This window comes from Parasteatoda tepidariorum, chromosome 4, assembly GCF_043381705.1.
Source record: "Parasteatoda tepidariorum isolate YZ-2023 chromosome 4, CAS_Ptep_4.0, whole genome shotgun sequence".
Lineage (NCBI taxonomy): Eukaryota > Metazoa > Arthropoda > Arachnida > Araneae > Theridiidae > Parasteatoda > Parasteatoda tepidariorum.
This window is the reverse complement of record NC_092207.1, coordinates 68,784,682-68,787,839: the sequence shown is the minus strand read 5'-3', so window position 1 is coordinate 68,787,839 and position 3,158 is coordinate 68,784,682. Positions and strand designations below refer to the sequence as shown.

General features: G+C 27.9%; 1 protein-coding gene across 1 annotated transcript in view; it reads left to right on the top strand.

Annotated features, from left to right (window-relative positions):
• Window positions 1–663: 663 nt before the first annotated feature.
• The window catches only part of LOC107439925 (uncharacterized), a 75,197-nt gene continuing 72,702 nt past the window's right edge, over window positions 664–3,158 (top strand). The window contains exons 1-2 of the mRNA XM_071180001.1: window positions 664–890; window positions 2,793–2,862. Coding sequence (XP_071036102.1) covers window positions 2,811–2,862 — 52 coding nt within the window. The 5' untranslated portion in view covers window positions 664–890; window positions 2,793–2,810. The remainder of the gene's footprint in view (window positions 891–2,792; window positions 2,863–3,158) is intronic.

Genomic DNA, 3,158 nt, shown 5'->3' with positions numbered 1-3,158 from the left:
ATTCGACATAGTGGCTAAGGCATTGACCTGTTATTGTAAAAGGCCGAAGTTCTTCCCACGGTGGCATCTTGAAGAGCACCTTTCTTCAGATCGACAGGTAGTAGCTTCTCTGTGAAGCTAAAGCAATCAGTGCATAATACTGACAATATGATGCCTACCACACCGTTGGTCTAAAAATTGTTGTACTTTGACCACCATGACCTTTTGACCGATAGTTGACTGTAAGGGGATTTGCTTTATTATGTACATTAAATATGCATATTTTTTTAATATTCCCGTTGAAAATATTTAAAATAATAAATATAATATCAGTCATAAATGATAAAAATAAAAACAAAGATTTTAGCAGTGTTATCCCATTTTACTTATAACAACTCAATTTTGCGTCATTACACACCATTTCATTACAAACTTCAATTTGTTTTGCTGTAAACAAAACAACTCATCAACAATCTCCGTATTGTTATCAAAAGTCCTTCTCTCTAAATACTGTTAAAGTGAAGCCTACTTAGTCATTTATGTTCCAAGCAGATATTTACATAGAACTAAACACAACAGAAGCAGCCATCTAATCTGCTCTTATCGCAACTGGAGTATTGTGATACTTGATCTGTGAAATTTAGAGATAATAACAAGAAAAGAATCGATCTCTAAGCTGAAACTGATACCGGAAATCAGTCTTCGATTGATCAATGAGTTAAAGCATTGCATACATTTTATTGCATCTTTGCATTCAAACTTTTATTATTATACTCACTATGTAAATTAATAAATAAAAAGTTGCAATTGTGTTATAACACATTTCAGGAAAACGTATGCATTAAAAGTATGATAGCGGAGTAAATATTGTGTTATTTCAAATGGATAAAAAATTGAAGGTATGTTTTTAGGTAAGTTTGATTGAAAATATTAATGCAAAGTATTTTATGATTATTTACATTTTTAAAGCTAAATAGAAGAATATGCTAACCAAACTATTGCACAAAAATGTCAAAAAGTGCTGTTTACAGCATTTCATTTTCCCTTAATGGAAGAATAATATAAATAAGCGTTTAATATACAATCGTGAAATAGGGAAAAGAAAGTTTAGAAAATTAAGAAATATCTATGAGGTTAAGAACAATGTATCTATAAAGCTAAGAAATAACTCTATGATTATTTATATTTGTGAGTCTGAGAAGAAGAATAGAATAATATGTTATCCAAATGAGTGATTGTAGAGAAATATCAAAAAGTATTGTTTGCAGGGTTTCATTTTTACTTAATGGAAGAATAATGAAAATCAGTGCTCAGTATACGTTCGTGAAAGGGTTAAAAAAGTTTAGAAAGTTAATAAATATCTAAAGACCCTAATTAATAAATACCTTAAATAACTTTTGATCTAATGATCGGAATTTTTCGTTCTGAGACTCAATCTTTATGGCTTACTTGGGTGACCTCAAATATGCTAATTAATAAGTGCAGACGATATTTTAAGTTACGAAATCACACACAAAAGCGTACTTCCTCTGAATAAACATACTTTTTTTTTGACGGAATTGGATTTCTGACCCCTAAAATATGGGTTATAGCCGCAATCTGGGAAATATGATCCAAATAGTTTGGTCAGGAAAGCCCTCCAAAGTTTGAACCCCTTAATGTTAATTTTATTTTTTGCTTATTTTGCCATATCACGAGAATTAGGTCAGTGTATTAAACAACTTAAAACACAATTAAAAAATTCATTTGTCCAACGAGAAATCCGTGTAAAAAATAACTTTTAGTAAATATCTTTTATTTTTTATTACTTTAAGTAAGAATGGTCGTCAAAAATTCTTTAAATGCAAGGTATTAAATTTTTTGTATCATTTCACTGACTGTAGTTTTACATGGCAAAATATAAAATTTGAGAAAAATCGGTCAAATAGTTGCTGAGAAATTAAATTTTAAAAAAAGGACTTTTTCAAAATTGTGAAATTATTTCATATAATTGACTTATTTATGCAAATCTTATGAGAATAAATATAAAAATATACAAGCATTCTATAACTGTTTATATGAGTGTTTGTCAAATCAATCGGACAAGACAACTGAAATTACTTGGCAAATATAATCAACCACAATCAATATTTTTTATCAATCAGGAAAGAAAATTGAAATTTGTTTGGCATTAAATGTGCTATGACGAGTTCGTGTATTAAATTCGACAGGAAGTGCATTTCATGTAAAGAAACTGCCATATTAGCCTTCATAGTGTCAATTTTTCTATATTGCGCAATAATTCACCTTGAATCTTCGAAGAATAATCCAAAAACATTTACTATTTGTTCAAAACACATCCTACTATCATTTCACTCAAGAATTTAGTTCAATAGTCTAAATGTACATGAATTATTCACCAAATTTACGGAACTTCAAACAACAGGATATTTTTCACCAATTAGCTGCAGAGCAGTGTAAAATTTAGCAATTATTGGTGTTAGGATAATTAGAAATGTACATCATTTGAGATATGTAAGAAAGCTAGATTCGGTATCAACCTGAAATAAAGTAATCGTTCTCGCAATGTTTAGTGTTTTTCAAGTCCAAATTACTGTAGATAATACACTACAATATTTTCAGTGTATCAATGCAGTTCTTTCAACATTACTTGACAGTCATTATTTAAAGATTTAATTAGATTACTTATCATTATATTAATTCATATTAACTTAATTAATATTTTTAACTTCTTAAACTCATAATTATGCTTCATTAAATTAATATTTTTAAATTATTATTTTTTGAAATTTTTTTCTTCACTCACTTCATAGGGATAAAAGCTGAAAGAGATGGAAATTATTTGGTTTATTGGATTACTGTTCTATCTTCTTTTCAACCTAGGTAATGGTACATATTTAAAAACATTTAAAAAATATTAGTTTTCGTGATTTATTCTTTATGTTAAATGTTTTATCTGATTAATATATTTACTGTGTGGATGTTTTGCTTGCAAAACATTTACTCAAATAAATGCATAATTCTATTCAAGTAAAATATTGTACACTGATTATAAACCATGATTAAAATTACCAGAATATAATAAAGTTTATCATGTTTCTGGCGTTTCTGACTCTATAGGAAAACCAGAACACTCTGCAATTCTAATATATATATATATATATATATATATATATATA